Source organism: Camelina sativa, chromosome 5, assembly GCF_030686135.1.
Source record: "Camelina sativa cultivar CO46 ecotype springtype chromosome 5, ASM3068613v1".
NCBI classification, from domain to species: Eukaryota; Viridiplantae; Streptophyta; class Magnoliopsida; order Brassicales; family Brassicaceae; genus Camelina; species Camelina sativa.
This window is the reverse complement of record NC_141884.1, coordinates 9,548,645-9,566,787: the sequence shown is the minus strand read 5'-3', so window position 1 is coordinate 9,566,787 and position 18,143 is coordinate 9,548,645. Positions and strand designations below refer to the sequence as shown.

Genomic DNA, 18,143 nt, shown 5'->3' with positions numbered 1-18,143 from the left:
CCAATCCTCCTCCTCGTATTCACTTTGGGTAAGGTCAAGGATTGTCTACTACTAGGGTTGCATATCACTTACACATTATGCTTCTTCCCTTGAAAGATCCTACTAGGTAATAATCCGTGCAAGTTGCACGGAGTGAAATTTTTGTTTGAGTTATTACATTTGTAAATATATTTATTTAATATAACATCAAAACTTATATTATTTTGAATTCATCAAGTTTATGAAAGTTTAAAATAGTAATCGTTTCACCATAAAATTTTAAATTGACATGATGACAGATCTGGATAGAATGTGAACCGAATTAGTGATCGTTAGATTTTTTTTAATCAAAATCTTGAACTATCAAATCAGATAAAAACTGCAAAAAACTAAAATTACATCAACCAGATAATTTAAATAAAATTGTTAATCCGATCAAACCCGTCCGCTAAGCCATCCCACAACGGGTTTAAATATTTTGAGCAGCAAAATATATTCGCATCCTCTCGCTTGAATTTGTGAGATCCGATGCATTTCTATTAATCATTTTTTAATATATAAAATATATTTAAAGGTTAAACTTAATTAATATTAATAAAGTTATGTGATAAAGTTTTTTAAAATAACACATTTTGTTTTTTTTTTTTCAAAACGACAATGTCATATAGTTGTAAATAATAAATCAAAATGAGTCTAAATAGTTAAATGTATCTCGAGCTCTCTGGTGGTGACAGCTCAGCTTTTTCAAGAGTGTGCTTCTCTATTAATATATAGGGGATGATCTCTAAGAAAGAATAAACTCTCATAGGCGTGAAACTTTCAAATATAAATTCATACGGAATTTTCATGTGATAAGTGGCGAGTACATGATGAGGCGACTTCTCATCCGGATTTTGAGGCTGAGGTGAGGAGAAGAAACAAACCTCACCCTTTTTTTGATATATTTTTTGTTTGTTGATATATTTACTGTTATATATTTATCCGGAGACTCGAGCTTGGTTAAGAAACTTAAACCTGCAGGAACTCTTCCAGATAACTGATTTCCATTAAGTAGCAGCTTCGACAAACCTGTGAGATTTCCAATTCCTTCTTGAAGCTCACCAGCGAGGTTGTTGGTAGACAGATCTAGCACAACTAGTTGTGTCATGTTCCAAATCTCTGGTGGGATAACACCCCTGATGTTGTTGTTTGACATGATCAAGGCACTTAGCTTTTGACTCTCTTCCCCCAGTTGCCTAAAATCTCACCATGGAATTTGTTATGGCTGAGATTAATGAAATCAAGATGTGGGTAAACCCCAAAAGCTTCACAAATATCTCCAATGAATCTGTTCCCTATGAAAATTGCTATGATCAAGCTGTCACAATCTCTCAAACGTTTTTGGATAGGACCTTCGAAGTGATTATAATCTAATGAGAGATTCTGAAGCTTCCCACCTTTGCAAATGTTTTCAGGCAAGAAACCAGTGAAGTTGTTTCCGGTGAGTTGCAAGTTAGTTAGCTCTAAAGAGTTTGCAACTCCCAATGGAATATGACTCGAGAGCTGGTTATGACTGAGGTGTAATGATTCCGCGTGGTAAAGTTACCGATTGAAGAGGGTACCAGTTCAGACAAGTTGTTTTCACTAAGGCTTAGGTCAACAAGGTTGGGTAAGTTTCCAATCTTGGAAGGAAGTGGACCAGGAAAAAATTTGGAAAAGTGCTGAAGTGTTACCAAATTTGTGATATTTCCAATGGAAGAGGGTATTAATCCAGACAGGTTGTTTGCACTAAGGTCTAGCGTAACAAGGTTGGATAAGTTTCCAATCTCAGAAGGAAGTGGACCCGAGAGAGATTTGATATAAAGGTACAACTTCACCAAGTAGGTTAGATTTCGTATGGAAGAAGGTATTGGTCCAGATAAGGAATTGTTAGATGTAGAATTAGGTATTGAACTGACTTGATCTTATTGATTTAGATTACAACCCTATTTATACAAGCTTAACTAGGGTATACACAAACCGTCATTGACGTAAATAACACGTTAAAGCCCAACATACAAAGCCCATAATATATATCGCTAATATTCCCCCTCACGTTGGAGTGGGAAGGCCTTAACACCCAACTTGGACATTAAGTAGAGAAACTGCGGTCGACCAAGCGCCTTAGTTAATAAGTCAGCGAGCTGATCTTCGGACCGAACATGCTGAGTAGTAATAATACCATCACGAACTGCATCACGAACAGCATGACAATCATTTTCGATATGTTTAGTTCGCTCATGGAAGACTGGATTAGCAGCTATGTGAAGCGCAGCTTTGTTATCACAGAACAGGCGAGTTGGCCCAGACTGATCAATACCAAATTCTTTTAACAACTTACGCAGCCATTTTATCTCACGGAGAGCAACCGACATGGCACGATATTCAGCTTCAGCGGAAGAATGAGAGACAACATCTGGCTTCTTAGCCTTCCAAGCAATCGGAGAACCACCAAGAAGTACAACAAACGCAGTGAGAGAGCGACGAGTAATCTTACAAGTAGACCAATCCGAATCACAATACACCGTTAGTGACAAATCTGAATCTGCCTGGAGAAGGATTCCTTGGCCTCGTGAACCTTTTAAAAACTTGACAACATGTAATGCCGCATCCCAGTGAGCCGCCCGTGGATGTTTCATAAATTGAGACAACACATGAACCGAATAGGCTAACTCAGGACGGGTATGAAGAAGGTAGAGCAAACGTCCAACTAGACGACGATAAGGCGTGGGATCGGAAAGCAAAGGACCATCATCCTCAGCAAGATGATGGTTTTCTTCTAGAGGAGTGTCTGCTGGACGAGCACCAAGGTTCCCGCTGTCCATTATAATATCCAAGGCGTACTTACGCTGAGACAAAAATATGCCTTCTGCCCCACGGGAAACTTCAATACCTAGAAAATATTTCAACCGCCCTAAATCCTTCATGGAAAAACATTTTCCCAAATAATCTTCGAATTTGCACAGCATATAACTATCATTACCACAAATGAGCAAGTCATCGACATAAATCAATACGCGGAGGTCGATATTGTCTCTAGTGTATGAAAACAAAGAGTAATCATCGTAGGCTTGAACAAAACCAAAACGGAGCAAAGAGTCCGAGAGCTTCTTGAACCAACACCGCGGAGCTTGTTTAAGCCCATACAACGCCTTTTTAAGACGACAAACCTTGTTAGGATGGGAGGATCGGAAACCAAGAGGAAGCTTCATATAAACCTCTTCGTCAAGATCGCCATGAAGAAAAGCATTGTTAACATCCATTTGATAGACCTCCCATTGTTTAGCAGCAACAAGACGCAACAAAGTACGGACCGTAGTCATTTTCACCACTGGTGCAAAAGTTTCGTTAAAATCCACCCCTTCAATCTGCCGATTACCACGGACAACCAGCCTAGCTTTGTAGCGTTCAATGGAACCATCCTCGTTGTACTTGGTTTTAAAGACCCATTGACTGTCGATTGCCACTTTACCTGGTGGAAGATCGACAACATCCCAAGTACGTTTAAACTCAAGAGCATCGACCTCTTTAAACATGGCGTCATTACAGACCTTGATACGAACAGCATCTTTAAAGCTTTGGGGTTCCGCACCATTGGTGATAGCAGCTAAAACCGCACGATGGCCTGCAGAAAACTGTTCATCGAAAATATAATCCGTCAAAGGATACAGAGTATTACCTTGGACCGATGGCGAGGACTAATAAACAGAGGATGCGAGAGCGTGAGCGGGGTTAAAATCAGTAGTCGTGTTATACAACACATAATCCTTTAAACGTACAGATTCCTTTATTTGTCGTTTACCCGGACGCGGAGGTGGGAGGTCAGCCAACGCCGGAGAAGAAGGAGACGACGCAGACACAGTACGGGAGGGAGACGGTGACTGAACAACACATTCAGGAGATAAAGTCTCGGTTGCATCGGTAGAAACCTCTGATGTCAGAGTAGAGATGACTTTCTCAAGAGCAGGAACAGAGTTAATTGGGAGTTGCGACGAACCGCGTATCGCAACAGTACCAGTGTCGGAATGAGAACGATCCGAGGGAGCAGGATGCTTGTCGGAGACAACAGAAGGAGAGGAAACCGGAATAGGATGACTCCCCCTGTCAGAGAGATCCACAAACCAATCTTCATCAGGTACGACAGCAGGAACAGAGGATAACAGAGTCGGAGTGGGACTGACGGAGGCAAACGGGAAAACATCCTCACGGAAAATAACATCTCGAGAGACGAAAAACTGATCATGGTCGATATCATAAACTTTACAGCCTTTTTGACCCAACGGATAACCGACGAAGATACATAAACGGCTTCGTGCACCGAACTTGTCTTGATCACGAGAGACCCAATGAACATAACACGCGGAACCAAAGACACTCAATCGATCATAACATGGTGCAAAACCATGTAGAACTTCATAAGGAGAACGATGTTTAAGAACGGCAGTAGGTGTACGGTTGATCAAATAGGCGGCAGTGAGGATAGCCTCACCCCAGAATTTAATTGGCATATTTGCTTGAAACAACAAGGCACGAGCAACGTTGAGAATATGTCCATGCTTCCGTTCAACGCGTCCATTCTGTTGAGGAGTCCCAACAAAAGAAGTTTGATGGACAATACCAAGTTGTCGAAACAAAGCGGAGAGGCACATGAATTCAGTCCCATTATCACTACGGACCATTTTTACACTTTTGCTAAACTGTTTCTCGGTGTAAGCAAGAAAGTTTGTCAGGATTGTACGTACTTCCGATTTTTCAAGCATGAGATACGTCCAAACAGTCCGTGAAAAATCATCCACAATTGTCAAAAAATAGACAGCACCAGTAGAAGAAAAAACACGATAGGGACCCCAAACATCGCAATGGATTAAAGAAAAACAATCTGATGCTTTATTAATACTTTTAGGAAAAACTTCTCTAGTTTGTTTAGCTCGAAAACATACGTCACAAGAACGAGAGCTTAGAGAGGAATTCAAAACAGAAATCATAGGTAATGCAGAAAGTACGGAAAAACTTGGATAACCCAACCGTTGATGCCACAAAGCTTGATCAGAGGAGACGTTAACCGTGTGTATCTTGGCAGTAGCAACATCCGTTAGATAATAAACTCCATCACCCTCTTCACCTCTTCCAATCAAAGTCCTCGAGAAACGGTCCTGTAAAACACATATTGTATCATTAAACACGGCCATACACTTTGTCTGCTTGACAATCTTAGATACATAAATTAAAGTGCAATTCAACGATGGCACATAAAGCACATTATTAAGTGTAGCTTTCTCCGAAAGAGGGAACTCTCCCATACTTAATGCAAATGTTTTACTGCCATCAGCAAAACCAATCGAACAAGGTGGAATGGAGACAACATTAGTTAGGAGAGAAAGTTGGCCAGTCATATGGTGAGAGGCCCCTGTATCAAGAATAACATCGCCAAAGTGTTTCTTACCAGACAATTTATCGGAGTTACCAGCAGTAGAAGATTTCTCTTGAATCATCTGAGAGAGAACACGAAGTTGATCTTGTGTAAATTCAGGAAACATAGACGGGTTGGAGCTTGTCGCGTGAGCGGTAGCAAACTGTCCTCTACCACGACCCGAACCAGTTCCACGCCCACCACGACCACGACTACCGGAGCCACGTCCAATACTATTACGCTCGGTCCACCAATCAGGAAAACCGACAATGGACCAACAGTCCTTCTTTCCATGTCCAGAATGGCCACAGTGAGAACACAAAACAGGACGAGACTTAATGACAGAAGACTCAACACGAGTCCCGGTGGGAAGATCGGTGCCGATGGAAGAACCTTGGTGACAAACCACAAACCCGACAGCTTCATGACGATCTTCCTGAAGACGAGAAGCCTGAAGCCGTTGCTCTTGTTGAATAACTTTAGAATAAGCAACACCAAGGGTGGGGAGTGGATCCATATTGATGAGACTCGTACAAATCCCTCCAAATCGTGCATCATCAAGGACCATGATAAACTGATGAAGCTTCTCATTATCTCGTTCGGTAACAATTGCAGTTAGAATCGAGCCATGCGGACACACTGGACTAGCTTGGTAATTCTTCAATTCATCCCAAAGATGACACAACTTTCCGTAGTACTCGACGACAAGTCTGTCCATGTTGTCGACAAGAGGCAAGTTGTGCCTTGATCTGATGCACGCGAACGTAATTACTCACAGAGAACCGCTGCTACAACTCAGTCCACAGAAGATTAGCTTCTGAGATAAAAGTGACGGTAGACTTAACTTTTGGTTCAATCGAAGCCCTGATCCATCCCACAATCATCGAGTTCACAGTTTTCCAATTTTCAAAATCTGGATCGTTACTTGCAGGCTTCGGGATTGAGCCATTAATGAATCCTGTTTTCCGTTTGGCTTGAAGAGCATTCAACATCTCTTCAGACCATTCATTGTAGTTGTCTCCATTGAGTAAAATAGAGGTGATAACAGTACCAGGGTTATCGGAACTGGACAGCATATACGGCGACACCACCGTGGAAGTAGGTTGAGCGAGGAGGGCTCCTGTTGAAGAAGACGTAAGTTCTTCTTTGGTAGACATAGATAACTTGGTACACAAGGTAAATCGAAACTATCGATTTTCTTAAACAAAAAAGAAACTTTTAGAACTTTTCTAGCTCTGATACTATGTAGAATTAGGTATTGAACTGACTTGATCTTATTGATTTAGATTACAACCCTATTTATACAAGCTTAACTAGGGTTTACACAAACCGTTATTGACGTAAATAACGGTAAAGCCCAACATACAAAGCCCATAATATATATCGCTAATATTAGACAAGGCGATATTCTGAACTGAAGTTAACAGACTGATCTCAAATGGAATCGATCCATTTAACTTGTTTTTATCAAGATAAAGGGTTTTAGGTTTCTCCAATTGCGAAGCTCAGGTAGGATTTCTCCGGTTAAATAGTTATTGAAGAGGTTAAAGTAGATGAATTTAGAGATGTTTCCGAATTGAGGAGAGATGGTTCCAGAAAAACGGTTCTTCCTAAGATCAATGTAAACAAGGTTTGGGAGAGAAGAAAAGGGGAAATCTTGGAGAGTACCTTCTATAGCGTTGTCAGTAAGGTTTAACTTTTCGATACTCCCTTGTGAGTTGCAGGAAACACCATACCAACTGGTGCAGGAAAAGCTAGTATTGATGTTTGCATCATTGACCCATGAAGACAGCTTTGATGAGCGTCTCTGGTTTGTGAAAGTGGATTTCCATTTCAAAAGAGCATTTGCTTTTGGGATAGTTGCAGAAGCTGCGATACAAGTTACAACAGCTCAAATTATGAATATGATCAAAAGAAAACGGAGATTATAAGAAGTATTCTTCTCTGCAAGATCCATCCTTACTTGCTCTCACTCACTCTTACCTTTCTCTCTTGGTGTTGTTAGACAAAGCTATCCAAGTTCTGGCTCTTTAATATTCTTCATGTTCACTCAGTGATTGACTTGGGGTCGTCTCCTTGATAATGAAGGCCTAACCCCGCCGTGGGTTCGAGAAACTTATTTTGGCTGTTTACTTCGTAAAATTATGAAACCAGGCACAGAAAAGTGTTTACGGGTTCTACGTTGAACAATCTCTTGAGTAATGTGCAAGTCATTGTGTTCTGGAAGATACTAGTGAATATTGGTCTAGAAGACTTGTGAGTCCGTGACGAAAATTATTCATCCTAGACAAAAATTAGATTGAATGAAGCTCATTAACTATTGTTCGTTTTTATTTGCCCACAATTCGCTTGGCCTATGTTTTTATTTGCCGTTTTCGAAAGTTTTTGTTTTTTTGTTTTTTTGAAGTATAAGGTTTCATAGTCTTCCTCTTTTGTATCAAATCTGCAGTTTTTAAAAGGATTTTCATAGCTGAAATTGTGTTATATTTTTTATGTTTTTATGGTTAGAATGATACTGGTGTTAAGATTATTCAATCATGTAAATTATGCATTTATGCACCGAATTACTCAAATTTTAATATATTTTAATATAAATTATGCATTAAATTAGATCAGTTATTTGTAAATCTTGCTTTAATTTCTTTTAGTTTTTCTATTATTCGTTTAATTTGAAATTATTTCATATGAAGACTCTAGTGATATTCAAAATTGAGTTTTGTTTTTTAAAAAAAAACTTACTTCTAACCTTTGTGCCTCACATATTCCTAACGAAAAATAAATATTATAGATTTTTTATTGGGGTTTAAGAAACAAAGTTGTTTATTGGAAAGACATTTGAAAATTAGTATTTTTGTCCATTTGACCGAAATATAATTTTTGTTCAAAAGTAGTGACGCTTTTTGTAGGAACACAGATCCATACAGATTTTAGCTATCCAAAAGTTACGTATATTTAGAAATCCAACAAAAAAATAAACGTATAGTAATTGTTTGATCAATTCTCCCTACTTCAAAATTATGTTTTATTTCACATAGTAAATAAGAAATTATCTCTTATAATATTTCTTGTTTTTCAAGTATTTTTTTTTTGTGAAACAAACACAAAAATATAAAACATTACTTAATATAGACGGAAAGAATTAAGTACTCATCGAACCGATTATACGGACTTAATGTTTTGTTTTGATCCAATATTCATTTTTCGATTCAAGTATTTTGTAGAGAACAAAAATCTAAACGGAGAATGTCACAAAAATCGCAACGGATTAAATATGATAGGAATCAGTTGATGGTTAATAATTAAGATATGAAATAAGAAAACAACTATTTAAGTTTTAATCAACTTCGAGTTTGTTTGCATGAGTACTTCACTTTGAGGAGAACGAAAAATCTAAACGAAGAATGTGACTTTTATTCATAATACTAGATTTCAATCTGCGGTACACTACGTGGATATAAATTTTTTTATTATTTAAATTTTATATTGTATTTATTTGTTAAATATTAGATGTTTTGCAAATAGAGTAATAACTAAATTTCCCGGCCGTTTGTGCAACTAAATGTATATATTAATTTTTTAACCCGCAATAAACTTTATGACTATTTGTTTGTTTTGTTTAGTATTTGAGATTCTATTTTAATTTTTAATCATTATAACAAAAAATAAGGGATCTAAATACATAATAAGTCATTTATACGTTATGATTAAGTTACATTTTTCCTAATGATTTAATTATTTTACACAATTTTAGTTAAATTAACTTAATTTTATGTCAAATATTCTAATATTAATAATGTTAATAAATAATAAAATGAGGATTTAACCCATATTAGCACAAATTTAATGATGTTTTATTAATTCCAATATGTTTTCTTTATAACTCATCAACTATATTATCATATTATATAATATTTTTTTTTTAATTTTACATATTCGTAAAATTTTATTTTTTTATTAAGCTTATATATATTAATTATAATATTTAAATAACTGTGAACTGAAGTTCTTCTTATGTTAAGAATCAAATCTCATAGGTTGTTGGAAAACAAAATGAGAATCAAATTGTTGTTTTCTTTGTTTGCAAATGATTCAGAGATAGAATATCAGAATATCTAAAAAAATACAATAGAAGGTGTGGTTAAATATATCATAGTTTTTGTTTCCATATTGATTTTATTTTAATTTTTTTTTGGAATGGAATGTAAAATCTTTAGGAAACAAAATCTGAAGTAATATTATTTTCGGAAATTTCGTAGGGATTAACTTTGTAAAAAATTTTATAAATAAACTAGGTACTAATCCGCGGTAGACCGTGGGCTGAACAATTTATTTTAAAAAAAATTTGCAAAAATACTTTATTAATTAAATAGTTTAAATCTTTGATTATAATCACATTTGAAAGAACTTAAACTTTTTAAGAATTCATGGTTTGAGATTTTTTTTCTTAAGAGAGAATAAGATTTTATTAAGGGAATATTTTTTTGGTTTAGATTTTTTTGGTTTATGTATTTAATTTAAATTTGATTATCTATGTAATCCCGTAATTTTGGTTAATTAATATAGTAGGATTTTTAATTTTTAATAATTACTAATTATCTTTTATAGCCTCAGCAGTTTTAGCCTTTATTTAACAATTTCTAATGGCAATTACATGTAATCTATATATACATTTTCCAAGTACATTTAGCAAATAAATCCTGAAGTTGTCACCTATTTACAAGACTGCCATTAGCATTAAATATTCATATTTTATAATTTACAATTTATTAACATATTATAAGGTTTTCAATTTTTGTAAACAATTATTCTCCCATAATACCAACTTTCCAAAAAAATCGGAACCACTACTCTTTGCATTAAATACTAATTTGATAATTAATTAAATAAATATAACTTTCCTTAAATTTGAAAAAAAAAATCTTCCTAATTGTTGAGGGTGGATCCACACCCCAAACAAAAGGCCCAGCTCAGGAAAAGCCCATAATAAACCCCCAAGGGAAGGGAGGGTATTATGGTCTTTTACATAGACGAACCGACACGATTCTCTATAAATACAGGCGTACGGCCTGCGTAAAAAGGGGGTCAAAAGAAGAGGAAGAAAAGGAATACAGTAAGTACAAGAGCCTCAGCTCGTCCAAGCAGAAGTCAACGGTTTTAGAACCAATCACTCGGAGAATCGGCGAGACAACAGCTCGTCTATTATCCTTACCTACTTTTGTAACTCGTTTAAGTCGTGTTAAAGCCCGTCTTTTGTGTCTCGACATCAATATAATATAAGAGAACTTCGACCCTCCTTTGACCGAACTAAATACACTAATTGTGACTGATTCCCTCATCAACAATTTGGCGCGCCAGGTAGGGGGAGCCAAGTCGAATTTCTCTGAAGCGTTGAAGAACGGACCTACACCGACTAGACGAGATGACAATACTTGACAAGGAAAAAAGCAAGGAAGGAAGCTCGTCGGGGGGGGGACGACTACCCCGGCAGTGGAACAAGCGGACCAGGCAGTCCTCCCCACGCCAGACGCTCCAAGAAAGGTCGTGACGGTGGACAGCCCGGAGACTTTTGTCATAGCTACAAACCTGACGACCCCGTCGACCGTAGAACCAACACAGGCCCCAACGCAGCTTACTTTGCTCAGCAATCAGCCCGTCTCAAGCATAGACGAACTGTTCCGCGGAATCTTAACACGCCTTGACCAGCAAGAAGAGCGAACCAACAGCCGATTGGATGCACTCACCGCGGCACAGTTTAACTCACAAGATGAAATCAATCATCTCAACAACGCTCGGCTCAACCCAATGAACTTCACCTCGGTAAGAACGACGCCAGGGTCGTATGTGCAAACCAGCGGATTAGGACGTAATCCTGCCCAGCGCCCTCTTGAGCGAAATAACGACGTGACCGATCTAACGAAGGACGCCGAGCTAAAAGAAATCAAAGAGCAAATGAAAGAAATGGCAGCGATGATTCAAAAAGCAACGGACAAGGGACCCGAAGTCGGACTTATGCTCGAAGCAACACAGCGAACTCCGTTCTCTCGAAGACTCGCTACAACAACGGTCAGACGGGCAGTCAAGCCACGATTGGGTCACTATGACGGAACGGTCGACTCGCGAGATTTCTTACTCACCTTTGGCGTAGCCCTCGGCCCTTTACAGTTCAGCCCGGCGGAATACGACGCTGGAGCTTGTCAAGTTTTCGCCGAGCATCTAGCAGGAACCGCATTGAGCTGGTTCTCGAGACTCCCACCCGGATCAATCGATAGTATCAGGGAACTGATAACCGAATTTTTGAAGCAGTTTTCTGTTTTGATCGAGGATAAAAATTCCCATGCCGACTTATATGCCTTAACTCAGCACAAGGGTGAATCGCTTCGGTCCTTTATAGGGCGATTCAAGGAAATCTACGTCAACATTTCAATTCCGGACGCTGCCGCAATTGTCGCACTTCGAAATGCGCTCTGGTATGAATCTCGGTTCAAGGAAGAGCTGTCTTTAACCCATGTCGAGACCGTAGCCGAGGCATTACCCCGAGCTGCGAAACACATTGGGCTCGAGGAAGAGAAAGCTATCAATGCTAAGAAGCATTCTTCGGAGGCAAATGCGATAACCAAACAGCATGTAGCCGCAGCTCCAAAAGTTGATTACGTCGAGCCTCGACAACACTTCATCAAAAACCAAGATCGAACTCGCAAAGCCTTTGCGATCGGCGAAAACAAGTATATCCGGAAAGAGGGAGGTGAAAATAGTGCAACCCCGTATTTCGACTACCATCAGAGTACCACCCACACAACTGACGAATGTCATTACCTCCAGAGGGTCTTGATGGAGCGATACAAGAAAGGGGCAATAGTCGTCGAGCCCGACAGAAGCAAGACAGCCCGACCTGGACGAAGCGACGCCAAGCGCCGAAAATATCGCTCGAAAATTCGTCAAGGATTCAAAGGTACTAGCCGACCAAAGCGAAGACGAGATGGAAATTCAAAACCTACTCGCCGAACGACGCGAAGATAGCGGTCACGAAAAACGACCACATACAGACCGCAAGCCCGACCAACGTCCTCCGACGATAAGACGAATTAACATGATAATGGGCGGGCTAGCCGGATGCAACGATTCGGTCAGAGCGATCAGAGATTATACTAAAAAAGCTGAAATGACGAAATCTTGGCCGTCAAGGTTCGAGGCTGAAGGCATGCCAATCACTTTCGACGGAAAAGATCTAGAAGGTTTGGATTTACCGCATAACGACCCATTGGTCGTCGAGCTCTTGATCGGCGAAAGTGAGGTGACGAGAATATTGATCGACACTGGAAGCTCAGTCAACGTCATCTTCAGAGACGTGTTGGCCAAAATGGAAGTCGGCGAACGGGACATTATGCCAGAATGTCACTCTTTAACGGGCTTCGATGGGGATCATCTTATGTCCGTCGGCACCATCACCTTACCAATCTTCGTTGGGGGGATAGCCAGATACTTCCGGTTCGCAGTTATCGACAAGCCAACAATCTACAACGTCATCCTTGGAACCCCATGGCTCCACAAGATGAAAGCCGTCCCGTCAATATATCATCAGTGCGTTAAGTTCCCAACTTCGAAAGGAATATACACACTGCGTGGCAATCAGCAAACCGCACGGTCCTGCTTCCTGATCGAGCATAAGCTTCGCGTCGACGACGATAGCGCGTCACCAACAGACGGAAAGCCGACTGCCGTCCAACAGGGCATTGCCGCGGTCGAAGAGGTGAACCTAGACGAAAACAACAAGAAACGATGCGTGAATATCGGTACAGAGATAACAGCCGCCATGCGAGACGAGTTGATACTTTTCCTCAAAACCAATATCTCGACGTTTGCATGGAGCGTGACTGATATGAAGGGGATCGATCCAAGTGTCACAACCCATGAACTCAATGCCGACCCAACGCATAAGCCGGTCAAGCAAAAACGGCGCAAGTTAGGTCCCGAACGATCACAAGCAGTGAACGACGAAGTTGACAAACTCCTTGGTGCCGGGTCAATTGTAGAAGTGAAATATCCTGAGTGGTTAGCTAACCCGGTGGTCGTCAAAAAGAAGAATGGAAAGTGGTGAGTTTGCGTCGATTTTACCGATTTTAACAAAGCCTGTCCAAAAGATAGTTTCCCATTGCCAAGAATTGATCAACTCGTTGAGACAACCGCCGGCAACGAACTATTAACTTTTATGGACGCCTTCTCTAGTTACAACCAGATTCTAATGCATAAGGACGACCAGGAAAAAAACGTCGTTCATCACGGATAGAGGGACCTACTGTTATAAAGTTATGCCCTTTGGCCTGAAAAACGCAGGAGCGACGTACCAACGGCTAGTCAACAAAATGTTCGCCGAGCAACTCGGCCGGACTATGGAGGTTTATATCGACGACATGCTCGTCAAATCTCAACGTGCAAAGGATCATATCACTCATCTCCGACAATGTTTCGACACCCTAAACAAGTCTGGGATGAAGCTGAACCCAGCTAAATGCACCTTTGCAGTTAAGTCCGGCGAACTCCTTGGGTACCTGGTAACCAGACGAGGCATCGAGGTGAACCCAAAGCAAATTAAGGCAATCATCGATTTGCCACTACCAAAGAATGCCAGAGAAGTTCAACGACTAACCGGACGGATGGCCGCCCTAAATCGTTTTATATCCAGATCGACTGACAAGTGTCTACCATTTTACCAGCTTCTCAAAACCAAGGGCAAGTTCGAGTGGACCGAAGCCTGTCACAGCGCGTTCAACGAGCTAAAGAACTATTTATCGACCCCACCGATCTTAGCGAAGCCGGAGCTCGGCGAAATCCTATTTCTTTATATTGCGGTCTCAGAGTCGGCCGTCAGTGGTGTACTCGTTAAAGACGATCGGGGAGAGCAACGACCCATCTTTTACATAATGAAATCACTCGACGACGCGGAAACTCGCTACCCAACAGTCGAGAAGGTTGCCCTGGCAGTCGTCACATCTGCAAGAAAGCTCCGACCATATTTCCAATCGCATACTGTCGCTGTCCTATCCAACCAACCTTTACGGTCAATACTGCACAGCCCGAACCAATCGGGTCGACTAACGAAATGGGCAATCGAACTCAGCGAGTACGACATCGAGTATCGAACTCGTCCGGCTGCCAAATCCCAAGTACTCGCCGACTTCCTGATCGAGCTACCATTTGGGGAAGCCGAACCAACACCCACTGACCCGTCAGATGACCGGTGGACCCTGCATGTGGACGGAGCATCTTCCCATCTTGGGTCAGGAATAGGGATTCGACTAACTTCGCCGACCGGAGAAATTTTGGAGCAATCTTTCCGTCTCCGATTCCAAGCAACCAACAACGTCGCCGAATATGAAGCACTCATCGCCGGGCTTAAACTCACCAACGGAATGCAGATCAAGCGGATACGAGCTTTTTGCGACTCTCAGCTCGTCGCCAACCAGTTCAGCGGTGAATACGACACCAAAAGTGAACCCATGGCCGCCTACCTTAATGTCGTTAAGATTTTGTCATAAAGCTTTGACGAATTCGAGCTCATCAAAATCCGCAGAGGAGACAACGCTCCGGCCGATGCTTTGGCAGCACTCGCGTCGACATCAGATCCCGATTCTTGACGAATCATCCCGGTAGAAAGCATCGATACGCCGAGCATAGGTGAAACACATGCCGAGACTTGCCTCACACTCCACCAGCCCAACAAAATCAGGACCACTTATCGAACGATGAGGTCAGGCCGAGGATGCGAACCTGCATCTGACAGCGACGAGACAGATTGGCGAGTCGAGATCCGAGCATACCTAGCCGACGGCGACGTGCCAGCAGATAAATGGGCTAGACGGAGATTAAAGGCCAAAGCCGCCCACTACACCTTGATGAAGGATCATTTACTTCGATGGACGGCATCACGGGCCCTTTTGCTTTGCATACACGGCGACGACACCGACCGCGTCATGATGGAGACACACGAAGGAGCCGGGGGAAATCACTCAGGTGACCGAGCCTTAGCGCTACGAATCAAGAAGCATGGTCACTATTGGCCAACAATGATATCTGATTGCGAAAGGTTCGTCGCCAAGTGTGAAAAATGCCAGCGACATGCCCCCATTATCCACCAGCCGACTGAACTCCTACGAGTCGGAGTAGCTCCTTACCCTTTCATGCGCTGGGCGATGGACATTATTGGCCCACTGCCAACTTCCAGACAAAAGCGGTATATACTCGTCCTCACATATTATTTCACCAAATGGGTCGAGGCCGAGTCTTATGCGAATATCAAAGCCAGGGACGTCCAACTCTTTGTCTGGAAATATATAATCTGTCGCCACGGTCTCCCGTATGAAATAGTCACTGACAACGGATCGCAGTTCATTTCCCTGCAATTCGAAAATTTTTGCGCAAGGTGGCGAATAAAACTAACCAAGTCAACGCCAAGGTATCCACAAGGAAACAGCCAGGCTGAAGCTACCAACTAAACTATACTCGATGGCCTAAAGAAAAGGCTAGACGCCAAGAAAGGTGCCTGGGCCGACGAGCTAGACGGAGTACTTTGGTCCTACCGAACAACACCAAGGACCTCCACCAACCAAACCCCATTCTCCTTAGCCTACGGGATGGAAGCAATGGCACCCGCTGATGTCGGCAGTTCCAGCCTCCGGCGAACAATGCGCGTCCACAACACCGCGCTCAACAGTCAGATGCAACTGGATAGACTCGACGAGTTGGAAGAAGAACGAGACAAAGCACTCCTACGAATCCAGAACTATCAGCTCGCCGCGGCCAAATACTACAACAAGAAAGTCCACAATCGGCATTTCGACGAAGGCCACCTCGTCCTCCGTAAGGTCTTCGAAAACACTGCCGAGCCAGACGCCGGAAAAATGGGGCTAATTGGGAAGGTCCATATATAGTATCTAAGGTCGTCCATCCCGGCGTGTACGAACTCTTAACAATGGGCGGCAAACCAGTGCCGAGATCTTGGAATTCAATGCACCTCAAGCGCTACTACTACTAAAAATCACCAAGCAAGCCCAGCTATGTCCAGCTCGTCCTATCTATAGTTTGAATACACATGTAAATGTGAACTACGATCGGCTTGATCCCTCCTGATCGGAGGGTACGTAGGCAGTCCCACTCTACGGGACACAGCCGCCAATAATATAAAATTTCTTCCTCACAAGAGTGAGTTGTCGTTTGCAAGTTATTTTAGTCGTTACCATTGGCCTGGTAATGATCCGACGTTCCGACGTATTACTTTAAGTCGAGTCGCAACTCGCACAAAAGGGTCAGCCGACTATTAACGGTCGCCCCCGGTTATATCAAGCCGACCATCACAAGTCGCACTTTAAAAAAAAAAGAAAAGAAAAGAAAAGTAAAAAGTAGAACTCTCAAGAGTAGCATAGAATTTGACTTATTAAAAAAAAAAAGATACAACGGTCTAATGCGGGTGCCGACCCCATTACGGCACAAACAAAAAAAAAACAACAACAAAGGATAACAAGTCAGGCAACTCCAAGGTCGGCACTGGAAGGCTCAACGAACTCTAACCCGCCAATTATGGTTTGCCAATAACGGCATGATTCCTTCACGTCTTTCAACAGATCCATCGGGACAGCCGCACCTCGTCCAACCATATCCTCGAGGTACGCGCGGATCCCTTCGACGCGATTACTCTCACTAAAGTAATGACTTGTGCTCTCCAGTTGCGAAATGTAACGACGAAGCACGTCGATACGAGCTCGGCAGGCCTCGATTTCCGCCCGATCTTCAAACGGCCTTCGACCCAGGGAATCAAGGTCACCCTGATCAAGTGTAAGGATCACCACTTCTGCAAAAAGATTCTCGCGCCGGGTACGTTCGTCCAGCAGCCGATCCCAGCGCCACTTCGGAACGAAATATCCTTCGTCAACCAGCGTTTCGAGACATTCCACCGTCCCGTCCACGCGACAGAAATCATAATAGCGTTCGAATGAATGACGGGTGGAGATGATGTAAGCTCTTAGCCGCTGGATGCGAGCATTATAGTAACCGAGTTCTGACTGTATCACCTCGTCGGACCTAACGCCGAGTCGTTCCCGCGCCCTACGTAACCACGCCGCTCTAGTCGTCACTGGCATCGGAGTAATTTCCTCCTCCCTACAAAGACAAAGGAAACTCACCAAGACTAAACTGAAGTAAAAAGCAAAGACTATTTATAGAACGAAAAGCGCAAGTCCCAACAGAAAAGGCATTCAATGACCAGTAAGCAACGTTTCGAAAAATAAGGCATTAAATAGAGTAGAAATAAATGCCCCAAGGGCAGGAATAAAGTTTGTCAAGGGAGCCGACCCCTAAACACGGCGCATAAAAATACATGGGAGCCAACCCCAAAAATACGGCAAACAAAAGGTAGTACGAGGGGGCCGACCCCTTGACACGGCGACAACAGAAGAATCACGAAACTAAGCCAACAACCGGTGACTCATGCCCGGGAGTTGACGGACGTGGAAGCTCTTTGGCAGGACGATCGTAACTTGCTCCTCGACTCCATCAGAAGGGTGGTCGTCAACCTTCTCCTACTCGTCCAGTTCTTCACCCCCAATCTCCCCACTCTCCGATCCGTCACTCCCACCCTCGTCATTACAGACCTTGGTATTCCCGCTGATTGGGGAAGCGATCCACGTCGGAACTGGGGGAAGAGGCCCGACAAAGATCTGAGACATGTCGAAGTCAGCTTCGGTTA

The 18,143-nt window shown here is 42.1% G+C and overlaps 3 protein-coding genes across 15 annotated transcripts; 1 reads left to right on the top strand and 2 right to left on the bottom strand.

Annotated features, from left to right (window-relative positions):
• Positions 1-1,899: 1,899 nt before the first annotated feature.
• On the bottom strand, positions 1,900-7,427 carry LOC104786361 (retrovirus-related Pol polyprotein from transposon RE1). Of its 13 annotated transcripts, none has more exons than XM_087449719.1 (4): positions 7,371-7,427; positions 7,076-7,276; positions 5,441-6,527; positions 1,900-5,150 (listed from the first exon to the last, which is right to left on the bottom strand). In XM_087449719.1, exon 4 carries the CDS (start codon positions 4,980-4,982, stop codon positions 3,696-3,698), a length of 1,287 nt encoding a protein of 428 aa, XP_087305845.1. In that variant the 5' UTR covers positions 4,983-5,150; positions 5,441-6,527; positions 7,076-7,276; positions 7,371-7,427; the 3' UTR covers positions 1,900-3,695. The 13 variants fall into 13 exon arrangements, with proteins under 13 accessions (XP_087305845.1, XP_087305846.1, XP_087305842.1 ...); XM_087449720.1 differs by having other exon boundaries at positions 5,462-6,527; XM_087449716.1 differs by having other exon boundaries at positions 5,256-6,527; positions 7,391-7,414.
• Positions 6,196-6,564, bottom strand: LOC147943454 (uncharacterized). Its single transcript, XM_087512248.1, has one exon. The coding sequence runs from the start codon at positions 6,562-6,564 to the stop codon at positions 6,196-6,198; it is 369 nt and encodes a 122-aa protein (XP_087368374.1).
• A 5,073-nt stretch (positions 7,428-12,500) lies between the features above and the next one.
• LOC147943453 (uncharacterized) lies at positions 12,501-13,502 on the top strand. Its single transcript, XM_087512247.1, has one exon. It carries the CDS (start codon positions 12,501-12,503, stop codon positions 13,500-13,502), a length of 1,002 nt encoding a protein of 333 aa, XP_087368373.1.
• The last annotated feature ends 4,641 nt before the right edge of the window (positions 13,503-18,143 follow it).